Source organism: Cucurbita pepo, chromosome 4 (genome assembly GCF_057944985.1).
Source record: "Cucurbita pepo subsp. pepo isolate OVF chromosome 4, ASM5794498v1, whole genome shotgun sequence".
In the NCBI taxonomy this organism is placed as follows: Eukaryota; Viridiplantae; Streptophyta; class Magnoliopsida; order Cucurbitales; family Cucurbitaceae; genus Cucurbita; species Cucurbita pepo.
Window position 1 is genome coordinate 4,494,877 of NC_141801.1, and position 21,209 is coordinate 4,516,085.

General features: G+C 40.3%; 1 protein-coding gene and 19 non-coding genes across 20 annotated transcripts; all 20 read right to left on the reverse strand.

Annotated features, from left to right (window-relative positions):
- Positions 1 to 140: 140 nt before the first annotated feature.
- On the reverse strand, positions 141 to 214 carry TRNAI-AAU (transfer RNA isoleucine (anticodon AAU)). Its single transcript has one exon. It is a non-coding gene; the product is annotated as a tRNA-Ile (tRNA).
- Positions 215 to 380: 166 nt separating this feature from the next.
- TRNAI-AAU (transfer RNA isoleucine (anticodon AAU)) lies at positions 381 to 454 on the reverse strand. Its single transcript has one exon. It is a non-coding gene; the product is annotated as a tRNA-Ile (tRNA).
- Positions 455 to 631: 177 nt separating this feature from the next.
- TRNAI-AAU (transfer RNA isoleucine (anticodon AAU)) lies at positions 632 to 705 on the reverse strand. The gene has a single exon. It is a non-coding gene; the product is annotated as a tRNA-Ile (tRNA).
- A 451-nt stretch (positions 706 to 1,156) lies between these two features.
- Positions 1,157 to 1,230, reverse strand: TRNAI-AAU (transfer RNA isoleucine (anticodon AAU)). The gene has a single exon. It is a non-coding gene; the product is annotated as a tRNA-Ile (tRNA).
- Positions 1,231 to 1,396: 166 nt separating this feature from the next.
- TRNAI-AAU (transfer RNA isoleucine (anticodon AAU)) lies at positions 1,397 to 1,470 on the reverse strand. The gene has a single exon. It is a non-coding gene; the product is annotated as a tRNA-Ile (tRNA).
- Positions 1,471 to 1,647: 177 nt separating this feature from the next.
- On the reverse strand, positions 1,648 to 1,721 carry TRNAI-AAU (transfer RNA isoleucine (anticodon AAU)). Its single transcript has one exon. It is a non-coding gene; the product is annotated as a tRNA-Ile (tRNA).
- A 263-nt stretch (positions 1,722 to 1,984) lies between these two features.
- Positions 1,985 to 2,058, reverse strand: TRNAI-AAU (transfer RNA isoleucine (anticodon AAU)). Its single transcript has one exon. It is a non-coding gene; the product is annotated as a tRNA-Ile (tRNA).
- A 166-nt stretch (positions 2,059 to 2,224) lies between these two features.
- Positions 2,225 to 2,298, reverse strand: TRNAI-AAU (transfer RNA isoleucine (anticodon AAU)). Its single transcript has one exon. It is a non-coding gene; the product is annotated as a tRNA-Ile (tRNA).
- Positions 2,299 to 2,475: 177 nt separating this feature from the next.
- Positions 2,476 to 2,549, reverse strand: TRNAI-AAU (transfer RNA isoleucine (anticodon AAU)). Its single transcript has one exon. It is a non-coding gene; the product is annotated as a tRNA-Ile (tRNA).
- Positions 2,550 to 2,718: 169 nt separating this feature from the next.
- TRNAI-AAU (transfer RNA isoleucine (anticodon AAU)) lies at positions 2,719 to 2,792 on the reverse strand. Its single transcript has one exon. It is a non-coding gene; the product is annotated as a tRNA-Ile (tRNA).
- Positions 2,793 to 3,243: 451 nt separating this feature from the next.
- Positions 3,244 to 3,317, reverse strand: TRNAI-AAU (transfer RNA isoleucine (anticodon AAU)). Its single transcript has one exon. It is a non-coding gene; the product is annotated as a tRNA-Ile (tRNA).
- A 628-nt stretch (positions 3,318 to 3,945) lies between these two features.
- TRNAI-AAU (transfer RNA isoleucine (anticodon AAU)) lies at positions 3,946 to 4,019 on the reverse strand. Its single transcript has one exon. It is a non-coding gene; the product is annotated as a tRNA-Ile (tRNA).
- Positions 4,020 to 4,196: 177 nt separating this feature from the next.
- Positions 4,197 to 4,270, reverse strand: TRNAI-AAU (transfer RNA isoleucine (anticodon AAU)). The gene has a single exon. It is a non-coding gene; the product is annotated as a tRNA-Ile (tRNA).
- A 177-nt stretch (positions 4,271 to 4,447) lies between these two features.
- On the reverse strand, positions 4,448 to 4,521 carry TRNAI-AAU (transfer RNA isoleucine (anticodon AAU)). Its single transcript has one exon. It is a non-coding gene; the product is annotated as a tRNA-Ile (tRNA).
- Positions 4,522 to 5,993: 1,472 nt separating this feature from the next.
- On the reverse strand, positions 5,994 to 6,067 carry TRNAI-AAU (transfer RNA isoleucine (anticodon AAU)). Its single transcript has one exon. It is a non-coding gene; the product is annotated as a tRNA-Ile (tRNA).
- Positions 6,068 to 6,826: 759 nt separating this feature from the next.
- TRNAI-AAU (transfer RNA isoleucine (anticodon AAU)) lies at positions 6,827 to 6,900 on the reverse strand. The gene has a single exon. It is a non-coding gene; the product is annotated as a tRNA-Ile (tRNA).
- Positions 6,901 to 7,661: 761 nt separating this feature from the next.
- Positions 7,662 to 7,735, reverse strand: TRNAI-AAU (transfer RNA isoleucine (anticodon AAU)). Its single transcript has one exon. It is a non-coding gene; the product is annotated as a tRNA-Ile (tRNA).
- Positions 7,736 to 9,924: 2,189 nt separating this feature from the next.
- Positions 9,925 to 9,998, reverse strand: TRNAI-AAU (transfer RNA isoleucine (anticodon AAU)). The gene has a single exon. It is a non-coding gene; the product is annotated as a tRNA-Ile (tRNA).
- Positions 9,999 to 10,691: 693 nt separating this feature from the next.
- TRNAI-AAU (transfer RNA isoleucine (anticodon AAU)) lies at positions 10,692 to 10,765 on the reverse strand. The gene has a single exon. It is a non-coding gene; the product is annotated as a tRNA-Ile (tRNA).
- Positions 10,766 to 18,792: 8,027 nt separating this feature from the next.
- LOC111792757 (transcription factor HHO6) lies at positions 18,793 to 20,951 on the reverse strand. Its single transcript, XM_023674334.2, has 5 exons — positions 20,533 to 20,951; positions 20,165 to 20,379; positions 19,655 to 20,054; positions 19,347 to 19,423; positions 18,793 to 19,258 (listed from the first exon to the last, which is right to left on the reverse strand). Exons 1-5 carry the CDS (start codon positions 20,732 to 20,734, stop codon positions 18,980 to 18,982), a joined length of 1,173 nt encoding a protein of 390 aa, XP_023530102.2. The 5' UTR covers positions 20,735 to 20,951; the 3' UTR covers positions 18,793 to 18,979.
- Between the last annotated feature and the right edge of the window lie 258 nt (positions 20,952 to 21,209).

The following is a 21,209-nucleotide window of genomic DNA, read 5'->3' on the forward strand; positions in this document are numbered from 1 at the left end:
CAACCGAGGTCTGGAATCATCAGCTCATGGCATATTCAAAAGGTAGGGAGGTCTAGGGTCACTACGACATTCGCTAGGTTAAAAGGTACACATGGTTCTTGTTATGCAATATGGTGAATTCAACTAACTTTGTTGAATGGTGGCCCATACAGGTCTCGAACCTGTGACCTTCGCGTTATTAGCACGACGCTCTAACCAACTGAGCTAATAGGCCAATTTGCTATCTTGAAAATTGAGGCATGACATCCCACCAACCGAGGTTTGGAATCGTGAGCTCGTGGCATATTCAAAAGGTAGGGAGGTCTAGGGTCACTACGACATTCGCTAGGTTAAAAGTTACTCGTGGTTCTTGTTGTGCAATATGGTAGTTAGTTGAATGGTGGCCAATACAGGTCTCGAACCTGTGACCTTCGCATTATTAGCACGACGCTCTAACCAACTGAGCTAATAGGCCAATTTGCTATCTTGAAAATTGAGGCATGACATCCCACCAATCGAGGTCTGGAATCATCAGCTCATGGCATATTCAAAAGATAGGGAGGTCTAGGGTCACTACGACATTCGCTATGTTAAAAGTAACTCGTGGTTGTTGTTGTGCAATATGGTGAATTCAACCAACTTTGTTGAATGGTGGCCCATACAGGTCTCAAACCTGTGACCTTCGCGTTATTAGCACGACACTCTAACCAACTGAGCTAATAGGCCAATTTGCTATCTTTAAAATTGAGGCATGACATCCCACCAACCGAGGTCTGGAATCATCAGCTCATGGCATATTCAAAAGGTAGGGAGGTCTAGGGTCACTACAACATTCGCTACCTTAAAAGGTACTCATGGTTCTTGTTATGCAATATGGTGAATTCAACTAACTTTGTTGAATGGTGGCCCATAAGGATCTTGAACCTGTGACCTTCGCGTTATTAGCACGACGCTCAAACCAACTGAGCAAATAGGCCAATTGGCTATTACCAACTGAGCAAATAGGCCAATTGGCTATCTTGAAAATTGAGGCATGACATCCCACCAACCGAGGTTTGGAATCATCAGCTCATGCATATTCAAAAGGGCAGGGTCACTACGACATTCGCTAGGTTAAAAGGTACTCATATGGTTCTTGTTATGCAAGATGGTGAATTCAACTAAATTTGTTGAATGGTGGCCCATACAGGTCTCAAACCTGTGACCTTCGCGTTATTAGCACGACGCTCTAACCAACTGAGCTAATAGGCCAATTTGCTATCTTGAAAATTGAGGCATGACATCCCACCAACCGAGGTTTGGAATCGTGAGCTCGTGGCATATTCAAAAGGTAGGGAGGTCTAGGGTCACTACGACATTCGCTAGGTTAAAAGTTACTCGTGGTTCTTGTTGTGCAATATGGTAGTTAGTTGAATGGTGGCCAATACAGGTCTCGAACCTGTGACCTTCGCATTATTAGCACGACGCTCTAACCAACTGAGCTAATAGGCCAATTTGCTATCTTGAAAATTGAGGCATGATATCCCACCAACCGAGGTCTGGAATCATCAGCTCATGGCATATTCAAAAGGTAGGGAGGTCTAGGGTCACTACGACATTCGCTAGGTTAAAAGGTACACATGGTTCTTGTTATGCAATATGGTGAATTCAACTAACTTTGTTGAATGGTGGCCCATACAGGTCTCGAACCTGTGACCTTCGCGTTATTAGCACGACGCTCTAACCAACTGAGCTAATAGGCCAATTTGCTATCTTGAAAATTGAGGCATGACATCCCACCAACCGAGGTTTGGAATCGTGAGCTCGTGGCATATTCAAAAGGTAGGGAGGTCTAGGGTCACTACGACATTCGCTAGGTTAAAAGTTACTCGTGGTTCTTGTTGTGCAATATGGTAGTTAGTTGAATGGTAGGGAGGTCTAGGGTCACTACGACATTCGCTAGGTTAAAAGGTACACATGGTTCTTGTTATGCAATATGGTGAATTCAACTAACTTTGTTGAATGGTGGCCCATACAGGTCTCGAACCTGTGACCTTCGCGTTATTAGCACGACGCTCTAACCAACTGAGCTAATAGGCCAATTTGCTATCTTGAAAATTGAGGCATGACATCCCACCAACCGAGGTTTGGAATCGTGAGCTCGTGGCATATTCAAAAGGTAGGGAGGTCTAGGGTCACTACGACATTCGCTAGGTTAAAAGTTACTCGTGGTTCTTGTTGTGCAATATGGTAGTTAGTTGAATGGTGGCCAATACAGGTCTCGAACCTGTGACCTTCGCATTATTAGCACGACGCTCTAACCAACTGAGCTAATAGGCCAATTTGCTATCTTGAAAATTGAGGCATGATATCCCACCAACCGAGGTCTGGAATCATCAGCTCATGGCATATTCAAAAGGTAGGGAGGTCTAGGGTCACTACGACATTCGCTAGGTTAAAAGGTACACATGGTTCTTGTTATGCAATATGGTGAATTCAACTAAATTTGTTGAATGGTGGCCCATACAGGTCTCGAACCTGTGACCTTCACGTTATTAGCACGACGCTCTAACCAACTGAGCTAATAGGCCAATTTGCTATCTTGAAAATTGAGGCATCACATCCCACCAACCGAGGTTTTGAATCGTGGCATATTCAAAAGGTAGAGAGGTCTAGGGTCACTACGACATTCGCTATGTTAAAAGTAACTCGTGGTTGTTGTTGTGCAATATGGTGAATTCAACCAACTTTGTTGAATGGTGGCCCATACAGGTCTCGAACCTGTGACCTTCGCGTTATTAGCACGACACTCTAACCAACTGAGCTAATAGGCCAATTTGCTATCTTTAAAATTGAGGCATGACATCCCACCAACCGAGGTCTGGAATCATCAGCTCATGGCATATTCAAAAGGTAGGGAGGTCTAGGGTCACTACAACATTCGCTACCTTAAAAGGTACTCATGGTTCTTGTTATGCAATATGGTGAATTCAACTAACTTTGTTGAATGGTGGCCCATAAGGATCTTGAACCTGTGACCTTCGCGTTATTAGCACGACGCTCAAACCAACTGAGCAAATAGGCCAATTGGCTATTACCAACTGAGCAAATAGGCCAATTGGCTATCTTGAAAATTGAGGCATGACATCCCACCAACCGAGGTTTGGAATCATCAGCTCATGCATATTCAAAAGGGCAGGGTCACTACGACATTCGCTAGGTTAAAAGGTACTCATATGGTTCTTGTTATGCAAGATGGTGAATTCAACTAAATTTGTTGAATGGTGGCCCATACAGGTCTCAAACCTGTGACCTTCGCGTTATTAGCACGACGCTCTAACCAACTGAGCTAATAGGCCAATTTGCTATCTTGCAAATTGAGGCATGACATCCCACCAACCGAGGTTTGGAATCGTGAGCTCATGGCATATTCAAAAGGTAGGGAGGTCTAGGGTCACTACGACATTCGCTAGATTAAAAAGGTACTCATGGTTCTTGTTGTGAAATATGGTGAATTCAACTAACTTTGTTGAATGGTGGCCCATACAAGTCTCAAACCTATGACCTTCGCGTTATTAGCATGACGCTTTAACCATCTGAGCTAATAGGCCAATTTGCTATCTTGAAAATTGAGGCATGACATCCCACCAATCGAGGTTTGGAATCGTTAGCTCATGGCATATTCAAAAGGTTGAAAATTGAGGCATGACATCCCACCAATCGAGGTTTGGAATCGTTAGCTCATGGCATATTCAAAAGGTAGGGAGGCTAGGGTCACTACGACATTCGCTAGATTAAAAAGGTACTCATGGTTCTTGTTGTGAAATATGGTGAATTCAACTAACTTTGTTGAATGGTGTACTCATGGTTCTTGTTGTGAAATATGGTGAATTCAACTAACTTTGTTGAATGGTGGCCCATACAGGTCTCGAACCTGTGACCTTCGCGTTGTGAAATATGGTGAATTCAACTAACTTTGTTGAATGGTGGCCCATACAGGTCTCGAACCTGTGACCTTCGCGTTATTAGCACGACGCTCTAACCAACTGAGCTAATAGGCCAATTTTCTATCTTGAAAATTGAGGCATGACATCCCACCAACCGAGGTCTGGAATCATCAGTTCATGGCATATTCAAAAGGTAGGGAGGTCTAGGGTCACTACGACATTCGCTAGGTTAAAAGGTACTCATGGTTCTTGTTATGCAATATGGTGAATTCAACTAAATTTGTTGAATGGTGGCCCATACAGGTCTCAAACCTGTGACCTTCGCGTTATTAGCACGACGCTCTAACCAACTGAGCTAATAGGCCAATTTGCTATCTTGAAAATTGAGGCATGACATCCCACCAACCGAGGTTTGGAATCGTGAGCTCGTGGCATATTCAAAAGGTAGGGAGGTCTAGGGTCACTACGACATTCGCTAGGTTAAAAGTTACTCGTGGTTCTTGTTGTGCAATATGGTGAATTCAACTAACTTTGTTGAATGGTGGCCCATACAGGTCTCGAACCTGTGACCTTCGCGTTATTAGCACAACGCTCTAACAAACTGAGCTAATAGGCCAATTTGCTATCTTGATAATTGAGGCATGACATCCCACCAACCGAGGTTTGGAATCGTGAGCTCGTGGCATATTCAAAAGGTAGGGAGGTCTAGGGTCACTACGACATTCGCTATGTTAAAAGTTACTCGTGGTTCTTGTTGTGCAATATGGTGAATTCAACCAACTTTGGTTAATGGTGGCCCCATACAGGTCTCGAACCTGTGACCTTCGCGTTATTAGCATGACGCTCTAACCAACTGAGCTAATAGGCCAATTTGCTATCTTTAAAATTGAGGCATGACATCCCACCAACCGAGGTCTGGAATCATCAGGTCTAAGGTCACTACGACATTCGCTAGGTTAAAAGGTGGCATGACATCCCACCAACCGAGGTCTGGAATCATCAGGTCTAGGGTCACTACGACATTCGCTAGCTTAAAAGGTACTCATATGGTTCTTGTTATGCAATATGGTGAATTCAACTAAATTTGTTGAATGGTTGCCCATACAAGTCTCGAACCTGTGACCTTCGCGTTATTAGCACGACGCTCTAACCAATTGAGCTAATAGGCCAATTTGCTATCTTTAAAATTGAGGCATGACATCCCACCAACCGAGGTTTGGAATCATCAGCTCATGGCATATTCAAAAGGTAGGGAGGTCTAGGGTCGACATTCGCTAGGTTAAAAGGTACTCATGGTTCTTGTTATGCAATATGGTGAATTCAACTACATTCGCTAGGTTAAAAGGTACTCATGGTTCTTGTTATGCAATATGGTGAATTCAACTAACTTTGTTGAATGGTGGCCCAAAAAGGTCTCGAACCTGTGACCTTCGCGTTATTAGCACGACGCTCTAACAACCTGATCTAATAGGCCATTTTGCTATCTTGAAAATTGAGGCATGACATCCCACCAACCGAGGTTTGGAATCGTGAATGGTGGCCCATACAGGTCTCGAACCTGTGACCTTGAACCTGTGACCTTCGCGTTATTAGCACGACGCTTAACCAATTCAGCTAATAGGCCAATTTGCTATCTTGAAAATTGAGGCATGACATCCCATTGCTATCTTGAAAATTGAGGCATGACATCCCATTGCTATCTTGAAAATTGAGGCATGACATCCCACCAACCGAGGTTTGGAATCATAGGGTCACTACGACATTCGCTAGGTTAAAAGGTACTCATGGTTCTTGTTATGCAATATGGTGAATTCAACTAAATTTGTTGAATGGTGGCCCATACAGGTCTCGAACCTTTGAACTTCGCGTTATTAGCACGACGCTCTAACCAACTCAGCTAATAGGCCAATTTGCTATCTTGAAAATTGAGGCATGACATCCCACCAACCGAGGTTTGGAATCGTGAGCTCGTGGCATATTCAAAAGGTAGGGAGGTCTAGGGTCACTACGACATTCGCTATGTTAAAAGTTACTCGTGGTTCTTGTTGTGCAATATGGTGAATTCAACCAACCTTGTTGAATGAATGGTGGCCCATACAGGTCTCGAACCTGTGACCTTCGCGTTATTAGCACGACGCTCTAACCAACTGAGCTAATAGGCCAATTTGCTATCTTTAAAATTGAGGCATGACATCCCACCAACCGAGGTCTGGAATCATCAGGTCTAGGGTCACTACGACATTCGCTAGGTTAAAAGGTGGCATGACATCCCACCAACCGAGGTCTGGAATCATCAGGTCTAGGGTCACCTCGACATTCGCTAGGTTAAAAGGTACTCATGGTTCTTGTTATGCAATATGGTGAATTCAACTAACTTTGTTGAATGGTGGCCCATACAGGTCTAACCATGGTGAATTCAACTAACTTTGTGACCTTCGCGTTATTAGCACAACGCTCTAACCAACTGAGTTAATAGGCCAATTTGCTATCTTGATAATTGAGGCATTACATCCCACCAACCGAGGTTTGGAATCGTGAGCTCGTGGCATATTCAAAAGGTAGGGAGGTCTAGAGAGCCAACTTAGTTAATAGGCCAATTTGCTATCTTGATAATTGAGGCATTACATCCCACCAACCGAGGTTTGGAATCGTGAGCTCGTGGCATATTCAAAAGGTATGGAATCGTGAGCTCGTGGCATATTCAAAAGGTAGGGAGGTCTAGAGAGCCAACTGAGTTAATAGGCCAATTTGCTATCTTGATAATTGAGGCATTACATCCCACCAACCGAGGTTTGGAATCGTGAGCTCGTGGCATATTCAAAAGGTAGGGAGGTCTAGGGTCACTACGACATTCGCTAGGTTAAAAGTTACTGTGGTTCTTGTTGTGCAATATGGTGAATTCAACTAACTTTGTTGAATGGTGGCCCATACAGGTCTCGAACCTGTGACCTTCGCGTTATTAGCACGACGCTCTAACCAACTGAGCTAATAGGCCAATTTGCTATCTTGAAAATTGAGGCATGACATCCCACCAACCGAGGTTTGGAATCGTGAGCTCATGGCATATTCAAAAGGTAGGTTGGTCTAGGGTCATAGGTACTTAGCTCTAGGATGTAAATGTTTGAGCTGGTGGTTCTTGTGCAATATGGTGAATTCAACTAACTTTGTTGAATGGTCTAAAAGAATGGCATATTCGTTCGGGGGGTCATAGGTACTTAGCTCTAGGATGTAAATGTTTGAGCTCATGGTTCTTGTGCAATATGGTGAATTCAACTAACTTTGTGAATGGTCTAAAAGAATGGCATATTCGTTCGGGCCATACAACATTCTTAAATTTTGAATCTATGGCCCATAGAGGTCTTAAACCTGTGACCTTCGCTTTATTAGCACGACGCTCTAACCAACTGAGCTAGTAGGCCAATTTGCTATCTTGCAAATTGAGGCATAACATCCCACCAACCGAGGTTTGGAAATCGTGAGCTCATGGCATATTCAAAAGGTAGGAAGGTCTAGGGTCACTAGGACATCTAGCGAAGCTAGGTTCAAAGGTAATTTGCTATCTTGCAAATTGTGGCATGACATCCCCCCAACCGGAATCGTGAGCTCATGGCATATTCAAAAGGTAGGGAGGTCTAGGGTACATGGCATATTCAAAAGGTAGGGAGGTCTAGGATCACTACGACATTCACTAGGTTAAAAAGGTACTCGTGGTTCTTGTTGTGCAATATGGTGAATTCATCTAACTTTGTTGAATGGTGGCCCATACAGGTCTCGAACCTGTGACCTTCGCGTTATTAGCACGACGCTCTAACCAACTGAGCTAATAAGCCAATTTGCTATCTTTAAAATTGAGGCATGACATCCCACCAACCGAGGTTTGGAATCGTGAGCTCATGGCATATTCAAAAGGTAGGGAGGTCTAGGGTCACTAGGACATCTAGCGAAGCTAGGTTCAAAGGTACTTAGCTCAAGAAAATATTTGAGCTCGTGGTTCTTGTTGTGCAATATGGCGAATTCAACTAACTTTGTTGAATGGCAGATTTGTTCGGGCCATACAACATTCTTAAATTTTGAATCTATGGCCCATAGAGGTCTCGAAACTGTGACCTTCGTGTTATTAGCACGACGCTCTAACCAACTGAGCTAATAGGCCAATTTGCTATCTTGCAAATTGAGGTGAGGTATGACATCCCACCAACCGAGCCTATTAGCTCAAAGTGAAGCTAGGTTCATAGGGTACTTAGCTCTATGATTTAAATGTTTGAGCTCGTGGTTCTTGTTGTGCAATATGGTGAATTGAACTAACTTTGTTGGCCCATAGAGGTCTCGAACCTATGACCTTTGCGCGTTATTAGCCCGACGCTCTAACCAACTGAGCTAACAGGCCAATTTGCTATCTTGTAAATTGAGGCATGACATCCCACCAACCGAGGTTTGGAATCGTGAGCTCATGGCATATTCAAAAGTTAGCGAAGCTAGGTTGATAGGTACTCAGCTCTTGGATGTAAATGTTTGAGCTCGTGGTTCGTTCTTGTTGTGCAATATGGTGAATTAAACGTGGTTCGTTCTTGTTGTGCAATATGGTGAATTAAACGTGGTTCGTTCCTATTGTGCAATATGGTGAATTAAACGTGGTTCGTTCTTGTTGTGCAATATGGTGAATTAAAACTGGTTCATTCTTGTTGTGCAATATGGTGAATTAAACTAACTTCATAAATTTTGAATCTATGACCCATAGAGGTCTCAAACCTGTGCAATAGGCCAATTTGCTATCTTGCAAATTGAGGCATGACATCCCACCAACCGAGGTTTGTTATCGTGAGGTCATGGCATACTCAAAAGGTAGGGAGGTCTAGGGTCATAGGTACTTAACTCTAGGATGTAAATGTTTGAGCTCGTGGTTCTTGTTGTGCAATATGGTGAATTCAACTAACTTTGTTGAATGGTCTAAAAGAATGGCATATTCGTTCAGGCCATACAACATTCTTAAATTCTGAAGCTATGGCCCTAGGATGTAAATTTTTGAGCTCGTGGTTCTTGTTGTGCAATATGGTGAATTCAACTAACTTTGTTGAATGGTCTAAAAGAATGGCATATTCTCATAGGTACTTAGCTCTAGGACGTAAATGTTTGAGCTCGTGGTTCTCGTTGTGCAATATGCTCGTGGTTCTTGTTGTGCAATATGGTGAATTCATGTAAATGTTTGAGCTCGTGGTTCTTGTTGTGCAATATGGTGAATTCAACTAACTTTGTTGAATGGTCTAAAAGAATGGCATATTCGTTCGGGCCATACAACATTCTTAAATTCTGAAGCTAGGGCCCTAGGATGTAAATGTTTGAGCTCTCGGGCCATACAACATTCTTAAATTCTGAAGCTAGGGCCTAGGAGGTAAATGTTTGAGCTCGTGGTTCTTGTTGTGCAATATGGTGAATTCAACTAACTCGTGGTTCTTGTTGTGCAATATGGTGAATTCAACTAACTTTGTTGAATGGTCTAAAAGAATGGCATATTCATTCGGGCCATACAACATTCTTAAATTTTGAAGCTATGGCCTATACAGGTCTCGAACCATACATTCTTAAATTTTTAAGCTATGGCCCATACAGGTCTCGAACCATACATTCTTAAATTTTTAAGCTATGGCCCATACAGGTCTCGAACCTGTGACCTTGGCGTTATTAGCACGACGCTCTAACCAAATGAGCTAATAGGCCAATTTTCTATCTTGCAAATTGAGGCATAACATCACACCAACCGAGGTTTGGACCTCATGGAATATTCCAAAGGTAGGGAGGTCTAGGGTCACTAGGACATCCTAAGCGAAGGCCAATTTTCTATCTTGCAAATTGAGGCATAACATCACACCAACCGAGGTTTGGACCTCATGGAATATTCCAAAGGTAGGGAGGTCTAGGGTCACTAGGACATCCTAAGCGAAGCTAGGTTCATAAGGTAGTAGGGACGTAGGTACCTGGCATATTGGGCCATACAACATTCTTAAAATTAATTTTGAAGCTATGGCCTATACAGGTCTCGAACCTGTGACCTTCGCGTTATTAGCACAACGCTCTAACCAACTGAGCTAATAGGCCAATTTCCTATCTTGCAAATTGAGGCATGACATCCCACCAACCGAGGTTTGGAATCGTGAGCTCATGGCATATTCAAAAGGTAGGGAGGTCTAGGGTCATAGGTACTTAGCTGCTCGTGGTTCTTGTTGTGCAATATGGTGAATTCAACTAACTTTGTTGAATGGTCTAGGTCTAAAAGAATGGCATATTCGTTCGGGCCATACAACATTCTTAAATTTTGAAGCTATGGCATCCCACCAACCGAGGTTTGGAATCGTGAGCTCATGGCATATTCAAAAGGTAGGGAGGTCTAGGGTCATAGGTACTTAGCTGCTCGTGGTTCTTGTTGTGCAATATGGTGAATTCAACTAACTTTGTTGAATGGTCTAGGTCTAAAAGAATGGCATATTCGTTCAGGCCATACAACATTCTTAAATTTTAAAGCTATTGCCCATATAGATCTCGAACCTGTGACCTTCGCGTTATTAGCACGACGCTCTAACCAACTGAGCTAATAGGCCAATTTTTTATCTTGCAAATTGAGGCATAACATCCCACCAAAATCTAGGTTCATAGGTACTTGGCATATTGGGCCATACACGATGCTCTAACCAATTTTCTATCTTGCAAATTGAGGCATAACATCCCACCAAAATCTAGGTTCATAGGTACTTGGCATATTGGCCTATACAACATTCTTAAATTTTGAAGCTATGGCCCATACAGGTCTCGAACCTGTGACCTTCGCGTTATTAGCACGACACTCTAACCAACTGAGCTAATACGCCATAGCAAATTGAGGCATGACATCCCACCAACCGAGGTTTGGAATCGTGAGCTCATGGCATATTCAAAAGGTAGGGAGGTCTAGGGTCACTAGGCGAAGCTTAGGTTCATAGGTACGTAGGCTATAGGATGTAAATGTTTGATCCAGTTATTTTGAATTTATGGCCTATACAGGTCTTCAACCTATGACCTTCGTGTTATTAGCATGACACTCTAACCAATTGAGTTAATGGGCCAATTTGTTATCTTGCAAATTGAGGCATGACATCCAACCAACCGAGGTTTGGAATTGTGAGCTCATAGCATATTCAAATGGTAGGGAAGTCTAGGGTCAATAGGACATCACTAATTGAAGCTAGGTTCAGAGTTACTTAAGGCTATAGGATGTAAATGTTTGAGCTCGTGGTTCTTGTTGTGCAATATGGTGAATTTAACTAACTTTATTAAATGGTCTAAAAGAATGACATATTCGTTTGGGCAATTTAACATTCTTAAAATTTGAATCTTATTTTGAATTATATGGCCTATATCAGGTCTCGGACCTATGACCTTTGCATTATTAGCATGACACTCTAACCAACTGAGCTAATTGGCCAATTTGATATCTTGCAAATTGAGACACGACATCCCACCAATCAAGGTTTGGAATCGTGAGCTCATGGCATATTCAAAAGGTAGGGAGGTCTAGAGTGACTAGGACATCACTAAGCGAGACTAGGTTCAGCTTGTGGGGGAGGTACTTACTTAGCTATAGGGTGTCAATGTTGTTGGAATTTATGCCCAATGACTCGTAATTAATTATTTAATTTCTAACAATAATTCTTATTACTTTTTTTTGTAATTAATTGCTATCCATGGTATGAAAATCCAAGGTTATTAAAAGGTCAAGAAACAAGGAGATTACCTTAGTCAATGTTCGGTGGAAGAACCACCAAATCGAAAAGGTGACTTGAGAGTGAGAGGATGAAACGAGGGCCTTATACCGCCAAGTTGTTGTAAGACTAGACAACTTCGAGAGACGAAAGTTCTAAGGAAGGGGGAAGGGGAAGGGAGAGGATTTGTAACACACTAGAATAAATATTTGGAGCAATAGCTTGAAAATGTGAAATTTATAAAGGCCCAAATGCTTCTTCACACCAATAGTCTAAGATTTCAGAAAATTATAAAAATAGCCCCAAAATGTCGAAAATCTTGACATTTAAACCAAAGGAGGCTAAAAGTCAAATTTGGCCACTTGGAAGCTAAATCATTCCAATTCACAAGCGGAGGCCCAACATTAGGCATAAGAGTGACTAATCGGTGGGTTGATGATGAGTTGGACAAGTGTAACCGGTCTTTGTTAGAAATCAGACACTCTACAATGGTATGATATTTTCCACCTTGAGCATAAGCTCTCGTGGCCTTACTTTTGGTTTTTCCAAAAGGGATCATACCAATGGAGATGTATTCCTTACTTATAAACCCATGATCAAACCCTTAATTAGCCGATGTGGAAATCCTCTCCTAAAAATCATCCCCTCGAAGAAAGTACACCAAAGAACCTCCCCTGAGGCTTATGGATCCCTCATACAACCTCCCCTTAATCTAGGCTCGACTCTTTCTCTAGAGCCCTCGAACAACCTCCTCCTAACCGAAGCTCGCCTCCTTCTTTGGAACCCTCAACAAAGTACACCCTTTGTTCGACGTTTGAGTCACTTTTGACTACACTTTTGAAGCTCATAACTTCTTTGTTCGACATTTGAGGATTCTATTGGCGGGACTAAGTTAAGGGCATAACCCTGATACCATGTTAGGAATCACGACCCTCCAAAATGGTATGATATTGTCCACTTTGAGCATAAGCTCTCATGGTTTTGCTTTTGGTTTTCCCAAAAGGCCTCATACAAATGAAGATGTATTCCTTACTTATAAACTCATGATCAACCCCTTTATTAACCAATGTGGAACTCCTCTTCCAACAATCCTCCCATCAAACAAAGTACATCATAGAGCTCCCCTGAGGCCTATGGAGCCCTCGAACATCCTCTCCTTAATCGAGGCTTAACTCCTTCTCTGGAGCCCTCGAACAAAGTACACCCTTTGTTCGACACTTGAATCGCTTTTGACTACACTTTCGAGACTCACAACTTCGTTGTTCGACATTTGAGGATCCTATTGACACACGCCTAAGTCAAGGGCATGGCTCTCATACCATGTTAGGAATAAGGACCCTCCACAATGGTATGATATAGAACACTTCAAAAATAAATTCTCATGGTTTTGCTTTTTGTTTCCCCAAAAGGCCTCCTACCAATGGAGATGTATTCCTTACTTATAAACCCATGATCAACCCTTAATTAGTCGATGTGAAACTACTCTCCTACAAATCCCCTACTCAAAGAAAGTACACCATAGAGCCTCCCCTTAATCGAGGCTCGACTCCTTCTTTGGAGCCTCGAACAAAGTACGTCATTTGTTCGACACTTCAATCACTTTTGACTACACTTTTGAGGCTCACAACTTCTTTGTTCGACATTTGAGCCTTCTATTGACAGGGCTAAGTTAAGGACATGGCTCTGATACCATGTTAGGAATCATGATGTTGAACACAACTCTCGATAGGTAACACTCGCACACTTTATTAAGACCAATCGAGAAGAGATTTACAAAACACCCTGTAGAAACTATTTTGTATTTCTTGGAATTTATTGGGATGATGAACTGAGTAGGATGTGTTGGATGATGGAAGTCCCACATCGACTAATTTAGGGAATGATCATGGGTTTATAAGTGAGGAATGCTAACTCCATTGGTATGAGGCCTTTTGGGAAGCCCAAAGCAAAGCCATGAGAGCTTATGCTCAAAGTGGACAATATCATACCATTGTGGAGAGTCGTGTTCGTCTAACATGGTATCAGAGCCATGCCCTAAACTTAGTCGTGCCAATAAATTGGTAAATCCTCAAATCCTCAAATATCGAACAAAGAACTCCTAAAGAAAAGGAATCAAGCCCCTCCTCGAAGGCAGTCAAAAATGACTAAGACTCCAAAGGAGTCGAGCCTCGATTAAGGGGAGGCGCACTTTGTTCGAGGGGAGGTGTTGGATGATGGAAGTCCCACATCGACTAATTTAGGGAATGATCATGGGTTTATAAGTGAGGAATGCTAACTCCATTGGTATGAGGCCTTTTGGGGAAGCCCAAAGCAAAGCCATGAGAGCTTATGCTCAAAGTGGACAATATCATACCATTGTGGAGAGTCGTGTTCGTCTAACATGGTATCAGAGCCATGCCCTAAACTTAGTCGTGCCAATAAATTGGTAAATCCTCAAATCCTCAAATATCGAACAAAGAACTCCTAAAGAAAAGGAGTCAAGCCCCTCCTCGAAGGCAGTCAAAAATGACTAAGACTCCAAAGGAGTCGAGCCTCGATTAAGGGGAGGCGCACTTTGTTCGAGGGGAGGTGTTGGATGATGGAAGTCCCACATCGACTAATTTAGGGAATGATCATGGGTTTATAAGTGAGGAATGCTAGCTTATGCTCAAAGTGGACAATATCATACCATTGTGGAGAGTCCTGTTCGTCTAACAGGATGGAGGGGTATTTATAAAGGTAGTCAATCTATTCCTTAAATTTCTCAACATTTTTTCTTAAAATACATTAATCATTTTCCTAAATTTATTCCTAAAATCTCATTTTCCTAAATTTATTTCTAAAATCCTAAATCATAAATATAATTACTCATACAATGGTTGGGTTTAACCCGATTGGGCTAGTGATGATATTTTAACAGGAATCATGATCCTAAGGTGCTCGGACTCCTAGAGGTGTCTTGTCCTAAGTCATCGTCTAGACAATCTGTCTCTAACACCCTAGTCTTATCTCTTAACTTTTACTTACACTCTACGAGGAGAACATACATTCATGCATTTAGAGTTAATGTATATTAATTAATGCAAAGAGTCACCCAGGCTTCACGAGGCAATAACATCCATTAAACACGTGGACGGCAAATCACAAAATTTTCATCCTCATGCTACTTAGATGCCTTCTTCCAAAAGAAAAATTTAGAATTTCTGAAGAGAAACCTAAGACAAACATAGGATTATTATTAAAATAGGGATAGAGAACTCGCAAACTGAAGTTCAGTGAAAAGGAAAAGGTAACTCACATGCGATAAATGTGCCACCCGTACACTCCAAGGAAGACTCAAGCACGGGGTTAACAGACTGGTTTTACGGGTTGGGTCTAGTTAGGTCAAGTTTTTGGTTCGGAGACAAGGTCGCTAGTTCAGGCGCACAGGTTTTGGGTTGGACGCGAGTCAGACGAGTCGAATTGACTCGAGGCAAGTCCCTGGTCGGTGCCAGACATGTTGCTCCTCCCAGCGAACAACGTGTTTCTTGTGCTCGTCTTCACACGTTTTTCCCGTTTCTCACCCTCGTGTGTCACTCTAATATTCAATGTCTCTTACATTCAAAGTTAAAAAAAAACCCAAATTCTCATTATGTTTTTAATTTCAAACTAATTTCTTTACTTTTCTTTTTATTTTATTTTTTTTTTTATTTCATCTTTTTGCACAAAACTGAATCAACTCGATTTCTTCTCCAAATTAGTTGGATTTTTTTAATCCATTTTCATCAAGGTATTTGTAACGACCCTAAATTTTACCTATTTAATTTAAGGTCATTACTATATCTTGGAATGCGGAATATACATTAAATGGACCCTGTTCATAAATGCGACTTACACTCGCCTTTTATTACCTCGTGAAAGAGAAAATGATTACAAGGGAAAAAAAAAACGAACATCATTGAAATAAAGGAAAAGGAACCAAAACCGAAATGAATGTTTTAATTCTACCCTATGGTTTATTATGCAAATACAACTCAACCTATACTAACCTATACTAGTGATGCAAACCAAATTCAACCTAGACTATGAAATGGAAAAAAAACAACTACCCTATGCATGTGCCATGGTCCCGAGGTGTACGATGCCGCCGTCGTTGTCACATGGGTGCCTTGCCCTTATCTGCAAAATAAAGTAGCACGAGGCTTGAGTATTTCTAGAATACTCAATAAGTGACCCCCTATCGGGGTTATGCAACAATCACATGCAATGAAATAATGGGACCTATCGTTTCGTTTCGTTTCATTTTGTTTTCCCTATGGTGCAGTCCTAACGAGTAATCGTGGACATGTACCATATACTCTACACACGGCCCATACGTGCGAGTATGGGCTCACCAGCTAGTTCGCACACCACTGGGCCACTATCCTTATCCGGTGGGCATACTCTGGGAGCCCCCTATGCCGGGACCCGTTAAAACTAGAACCGTCACGGCAGCGCTATGCAAAGCATAACGATCGTTGTCCTGCCATTGGATGTACGCGTCTGTACCCTCGTGATGGGATAAGGGTATCCCCTAGATGCATGAACACACAATGCATGAGGTCCCTCCTACTTCTACGTTTATCATTAATGATCATAACCCCCTGTCACGTTCCATACTTCATGTCATTCTCATTTTCAATTCACATTTCATACATATTCCTATCGGGGTTATGATTCCAGACAGTTTACCGTGTTTCATGTCATACAATTCATGCTCTTTATATTCACATATTCCATACAATCATGTCATAATCGTTCAGGAACCACATATCGTCACATGCATAACATATCACATCAAACTAAGCAGCATACATGGCATACATTCACGTTCACATGAGTTCGTATTTAAGCACATTAAACTATCATACAATTTAATGACACGTGCAAATCCACGGGCACGTGCCAACATGCAGCAAATAATGCGTAACCTACGACGGGTGAGCCACTTACCTGGTTAGCTTAAGTCGTTGTCACGTATATATCCTTAATGAAAGTTCGATTCCGTCCTTTGAAATCCAAGTCAACCTATGTGAGCCCATGACATCAGTTTCAAGTTTGAACTCTATAAAATTATTTCTCTAATTTACATGGTTAAAATTCTGATATTGGACAATAGAGTTTCATGCCTTATGATATTTCCTGTTTTATTTTTAAATTCGGTTCAACAAATTTTCCCTCTCTTGTAATTATTTTCTAAATAGATTTTAACATTTTCAATTCTGTAAATAAGATATTCCTCTAATTCTATATCTATTTTCATTTAATTTTGGCTGTTGGCTAATTTTAATTTTGGCTACTATCTTACCCATTTATGGATTTGCCAACTAAAATTTTATTGATTCTAATCTTATTTCCTATAACTTCTCATGCTAACAAAAAAAAAATCTAATTAATTGAATATGGGATCTGATTAGTACATGATCTAGTAAAATATGAGAAAATATTTGATCTCAACCATAACAAAATGAAATCTGAGATAGGATTTTACTGTTATAACAGACCAAAATCTTCTAGGTAGATCTGCATCATATCCTTGTTGAAACACCCTTTTTCTTTTTCCCAAATATGACGTTTTTTTCTGTTTATTTTTGGATGAACTGTGATATGGTGGGGTTTAGGAAAGAGGATGCGGTTGAAGTTAGTGGAGAGATGTGGGTAAATTTTATTTTTATTTTTATTTTTAAGTAATCCTTTTTATTATTTAATTATGAATTTTTTTTTTTATTATTATTTTGACGTATATATTTTTTTATAATTATTTTTATTTGTTTATTTATTATTATTATTATTATTATTTTTTTTTTTTTTTTTTGGTTGGCTATTACAGTATTTTTCTTATATATTCTCAAACTTGGATGAAATCGAGTTCTTAACGAATCTCATGACCACCAAAAATTTAATTTCTAGCTTAAATTTTTGTAACTCGTGAGTAATCAATTCTAGGGTAACATATCAAAAATTCAAACTCTAACTCACAAGATTTCTCTAAAATCTAGAGAGTGAAGAGACTGAATTATAGACATTTAAGATGATAATTAACGTTTTATGTTATTTGTCCAAATTTAATTATTTAGAATTGCATCTCTAAGCACGATCGTCACGCGCACAACTTTTTTTTTAATTAAAAAAAAAAAAAGCACACTAACAATTATTAAAGGTTGTTGAATGAGGAAAATGAAAAGTAGCTTTTGTTCCCAATTTAAATTTTGGAAGTCCATCCAAAGTCAAATTATTATAAAAGTAAAATAAATAAATAGAAAGTAAAAGTAAAAATGAGTTTTCTTTTGTAACACAAATAAATACTTTTAAACCTTTAATAAATCCTATAATTAGTATTTAAAAAATAATTAGTTTAATAATTATTTTATAAAAGGCATATTTTAAGAAATATTTAAACTCTTTTTAAAAATTAATATTTATTTTAATGTTAGCGATAATTATGAAAAAAAATTTGGAAAAAAAAAAACCATTATTTTCAAATATTTCTATTTTATTCTTCACATGATAACTTCGGATCTTGTCCTATCAACATCAAATCTTCTACCTATCCTCAATTGGTTTTTCAAATTCCTCTCATTACAAATATTAGGGGTACGTTTTGAAAATAAAGTTAGGTCGAGATTCAATGAATAAGTATCGAAAATTTAGCACATTTGATTAATTTAATCATCGACGGTCTATTTTTGTGTCGTGAATACACGAGCCGTGTGTTTTTGAATTTGATGCTATACATACTCAATCTGTATGTTGTATCGGTCTGTAATCTCTGTTGTAAATACACTCATCTTTTTCTTAGTAATGGAACGTAATGGAACATAGCTCTCTAAATTGATTTGGCGATGTGGTTCGGTTTAAAATCTGTCTCATTACAATCACATGGAGCATTGAATACTAGTTTCCTAATCACATGGAACATTAATAATGTTGTTTTTTTCCCCTTTTTGATGATTAAAAAAGTGGCAACTTTTTGCTCACCTTTGGGCAAACAAATTGCAGTACAAACCATCATGAGATCAACCAAATCATCATCTCAATCTAAATTCACAACTAATACTATTTTGACCGTTTCGGGTTCGATTCGTGCTACCTGTTCTTATTGGTCGTGTGTCGATTTTGAATCTTTCGTGTATCGGTAGATCAGTTCATTGAGCTGAAAATGACCCAAAAATGCAGCCTAAATAACAATCTTCTTTATCAATACAAACAAGATCTTCTAAAAAAAAATAAAACTAATTCTGCAAAAATAATTCACAGCCTCTCCATCTTCTTTTCTCCTCTTTTATGTACTTTGTGTACAACAATCCTTCTGTGATTGATAAACTTCAATGTGTTGTATTTTATACATCATCTTTTGCTTGTGTGAGCCTCGGTTTTCAAGTACTCGTAGCTTTCGGATTTTGTATCTTCCTCGTCCTCCATACTGTCGCCTCCTGTCGTCGAATACCCTCCGTTTCCAGCCAACTGGAATGGACCTTGTGGTGAGGCTGACTGGGAGCTGCTCACTTTTGAGGACTCACCACATCCATCTTGGGATGTCCATAAATCTCCTAGAACGACTGGAGATCGGTCTGCTGCTCCGGTAGCTGGAGTCGAGGGAAGTCGCCGTGTATGAAGACGGTATTTCTGCATTGACAAGCAACCGATTGTTATCGTTATCATCGAGATTTTAGGATATAATGAGTTGCAGATGGGAATGTTTTTGGAACCTTACTTGTAAATGACTTTTTACTTCATCATTGGTCAGGCCATCTACCTGCATCATCTCTCTTATTTGCTTCGGCGTTGCAACTGCATTTGAGTGAAAACCCCGAGTTAGAGACAGTTAATTTGTTCTCGTTTCATCGACACAGAAAATGACCCAACAGTTCAAGAGAAATGTTCATCATCTAGTTTAAGCTAGTTGAATTGATTTGATCCTTAAACTCATATGAGGATCCAATAGAAACTTGCATTTTGATTCAAACATGTAAAGCAACACAACACAAGTACTTTTCTTGAGATCTCATGGATGGTTCTCACCTTGTGAACCTCCAAGTTGCTGCAAGGCATTCACGAATCGTCGATGCAACTCCGGAGACCAGCACCTCCTCTGCTTCCGGGCAGGCTGCTGATGCTGTGGTGGCAACACCGTGCGTAGATTCGACAGAGCATCGGGAGCAGACGTCAAAGTCGCTCGGTTGCCACTCGACCCCAAAACACAGGAACCCAATTCTTGTTTAGGATTCTTCAAACTGGGAGTGACCAAAGAAAGTGCACACATGGGAGACTCCATCTTCTCTTGCTTGTTCACAGCAGCCATGGCTGGAAAAGCAGAAGAAGATGACTTGAACCCAACAAATAATCTCTCCTCATTCTTGTTTCTACATGGTGGAAACCTATCATCTGCAGCAGTAGCTAAATACCCACACCCCTCGTTTCTCTACCACAAACAAAAACAAAGAAAACGCTGAATACTACCCCTAAATGAATGGATCATAGTTTCAAAACAAGCTCCCAACAATGCATCAAATTGAGTCCATGTTTATGTACCTTGGCTTTGGTTTGAGTGTTTTGGAAGTCATCAGAGTTCCATAGCTGAACAGAGCTCATCCATTCCTTCTTATCTCTACAATCCTGTTTCTTCTCATTGTCATTAGGGGAATCCTTGTTCAATGAAATGAATTCCTCCAGAACTGGTTTGGTCTTTGGGGAAGAACAAGAAGAAGAAACACATTGCAGAGAAGAGCCCTTCAAAGCAAGAATCGCTACAAAACAGAATAGAAAGCTAAATCCAGAATCACCCAAAAACAACAACAACAAGCAAGCAAAGAAAAAATCAACCCCAAAAACAAAAGCCAATGAAATGAAATCCAAAAACCCATCACTCAGAATGAAATCAAAGGTCCAAAAACACCCACCATCGTTCAATAGAAGCATACAAAAGGGGAGCTCGCGCTTGAAGGCATCGATCTTCTTCATTTCCTCCTCCAAGCTGTTGATGAAATCACCGAGCCTGGAGACACGGTCAGAAGCATTGGCAATCAGGGAAATCTGATGAAGGAAATCAGAGACGGTTTTGGGACGAAAATCCCAGGTGAATTTAGGGGAAACAGAAGGCATTTCTTAATTATCCGATTGAGACCCAGATCTTGGATGGAGAGGATGAAATTAGTGGAGGGTTTAGTTAATGGGGTTCTTCAGGAAAAGAGAGGAAGAAAGAGAAGAGAGTGAATAGAAGAAGAAGAAGAACAAAGAAAATGAGAATAAGACGCGGAGATTCTGCCTTGCGATGCACAAAAGGCATCGCCGATTTTAGACGGAGATTCGAGCGACTCCCCTGCTTCAACCCACTCTCCTGTCGTCGCGTTTTTTTTTTTTTTTTTTTTTTTAATATTTTATTATTTTTAAAATTATAATTTAATAAATATGTATTTAAGTTAAAATTAGAAAGGGAGATGGTTTAGGAAAATATTTTAGAAAAAAATATAATTAATTAAAAACATTAAATATTATTGTGTAATTAATTTTTTAAACAAAATATTTCAACAAATATCCAAAATAATTAAATTTTTATTAAAAATTGAGATTTCTATTA

Coding starts and splice junctions, on each gene's coding strand:
- LOC111792757 (XM_023674334.2), bottom strand. CDS start 20,734: ATGCCTTCTGTTTCCCCTAAATTCACCTGGGATTTTCGTCCCAAAACC. Junction 19,424..19,654: donor GCAACTTGGAGGTTCACAAG/GTGAGAACCATC, acceptor ACTCAAATGCAG/TTGCAACGCCGAAGCAAATA. Junction 19,259..19,346: donor AAGTAAAAAGTCATTTACAA/GTAAGGTTCCAA, acceptor TTGTCAATGCAG/AAATACCGTCTTCATACACG.